Source organism: Octodon degus, unplaced genomic scaffold, assembly GCF_000260255.1.
Source record: "Octodon degus isolate 3935 unplaced genomic scaffold, OctDeg1.0 scaffold00068, whole genome shotgun sequence".
Lineage (NCBI taxonomy): Eukaryota > Metazoa > Chordata > Mammalia > Rodentia > Octodontidae > Octodon > Octodon degus.
This window is the reverse complement of record NW_004524644.1, coordinates 3,547,554-3,549,473: the sequence shown is the minus strand read 5'-3', so window position 1 is coordinate 3,549,473 and position 1,920 is coordinate 3,547,554. Positions and strand designations below refer to the sequence as shown.

At 41.2% G+C, this 1,920-nt stretch overlaps 1 protein-coding gene across 1 annotated transcript in view; it reads right to left on the bottom strand.

Moving 5' to 3' along the window:
- Positions 1-1,920, bottom strand: part of Pus7 (pseudouridylate synthase 7 (putative)) — a 63,653-nt gene that overhangs the window by 3,826 nt on the left and 57,907 nt on the right. Inside the window, exon 14 of the mRNA XM_004634995.2 lies at positions 278-407. Within this exon, the coding sequence (XP_004635052.2) occupies positions 278-407 (130 nt within the window). The remainder of the gene's footprint in view (positions 1-277; positions 408-1,920) is intronic.

Sequence of the window (1,920 nt, the reverse complement as noted above, 5' to 3'; positions counted from 1 at the left end):
AGAAATAGGAGAAAACGTTCATTCTCTCTGTATTTCAATAATTTAGTAATGTCAACAAATGTAAATGAATCACTTTCACTATGATTGCATCCAACACAGCTCCATGTACTTCTTGGTGATCTGAAAAATATCAACTGACAGCAACAGAGATGATAGTACGATGAGCAGTAACACATACTTAGATGCTAGATTCTAAGCACCAACAAATGCACTTACAGAGCAATGCTGAGAAGCTCACACAGTAATTCAGCTCTGCTTCATGCTAGGCTGTACTCACCAGCTGACATTCTGAGGACGAATAATGATCTTTCGATAGGCCCCTGATAAGGAATAGTCTCGGATTTTGTGTCTCATGTTGTCAATATCGAGGTTGTCTGCAGTCAGCATTTCTCTGTAGGCTTCACTAACTAACACAAAATAGAGAAACTTAGTTGGGATGCAACCAGTCAGCATGTTACCTTCAACTAGAGAGCAATAAAGCTATGTGTATATTCTGTCACACTGCCCTAACAGCACTAGTCACCCTAATGTATGATCCAAAGCCTCTCTGAAATCAAAACTCTGACTTAGTACATCAGGACTAGGAGGTGTCTGCAGCTTTGGTTTGTCCAATCTGTAGGTTTTCTGCAGCCCACTACCTTTAGTACAACTCTTGAGCCAACTCCAAATGGCTCCTTCCGCGGCTGGGAGTCGTGTCCCATGGCTGTCATCTCAGTTTCCAGAAGGCTGAGGCAGAAGGATGAGGAGTTTGAGGCCAGCCAGGCAGCTCTACAGTGAGTTCAATGACAGCCTAGGCTACATAGTGACACCCTCTCTCAAAAAGAGCTATTTCACCCAAAACGGCCAAACTATGCAACTCAGAGTCAAAAAGACCATACGTTGAGGCATGAATGCTCCTTGGAAGAAGTAGTTATAAATACATGTATAAAAATAAGACACCCTGGAAAACCATCTGGCTCACCCTCACACCTGATGTAGAAGCTTTATTTATACTGAGACAGACAGTTTCTAGCCTTCAATTCTGTGTTATTTACAGGAAATTACTTCTTTGTGAGGCACACAATTACTAGAAAGTTTTTCCTATTCCAAGATGAACTATAATGTAGCCTCCGACAACTGCTCTGGAACAAAATGGGTCAACTTTCTTCCATAAATACTGTCATGTATTGGACCTTTAAGCCATATCATTAGACCAAAGAATAACCCTCTCAACTGTTTCCCCTTTGATGTACATAATTATTATTTTAAAAGATGGGGCGTCCCCATGTGGTCCAGGCTGGCCTTGAACTCCTGATCTTCTTGCCTTAGCCTTAGTGCTATAGGTGTGTGCTACCATGCCCGACTGATGTTGTTCTCCACCAAACATTTTATCGGCCCTAGGGTAACGGGCTTATATGTGCAACTATAACTCTAGATGTTTTAAAATTTCTCATATAAGTTACTATCGAACTACAGCTTTTCTATCTGCACATTTGATTACTGAGCATAGTATGAGAATTTATGTTTAACCTATCAAATGCTTTCTACCGATTTTCGTGGTGGGATCTTGCTATATTGCCCAGGCTGGCTTTGAACTTGCAGTTCTCCCATCTTAGCCTTCAAATATCTGCTGCAGTTCTTATTATTTGTAGTTGTTTTTCTTTGGACAGGGTCTCACTATGCAGTTCAGGCTGGCCTTGAACTCACAGCAGTCATCCTGCCTCAGTCTCTGAGTGCTGAAATTACAGGAATGCAGCACTATGCCAGGCTAAGTCTTCTTAAATAATTTCCATGTGACCAATATTAGCTACTTTGTCTTACACTATTTTTTTTTTTTGGCAGAACCATGTCTTGCATTGTTTACAAATATAAGCAGCAGCTTTCTTTATCCAAGCTATTCATTAAAAAGTCAGTGCAGGGCTTGGCTGGGTCCTGGCATGC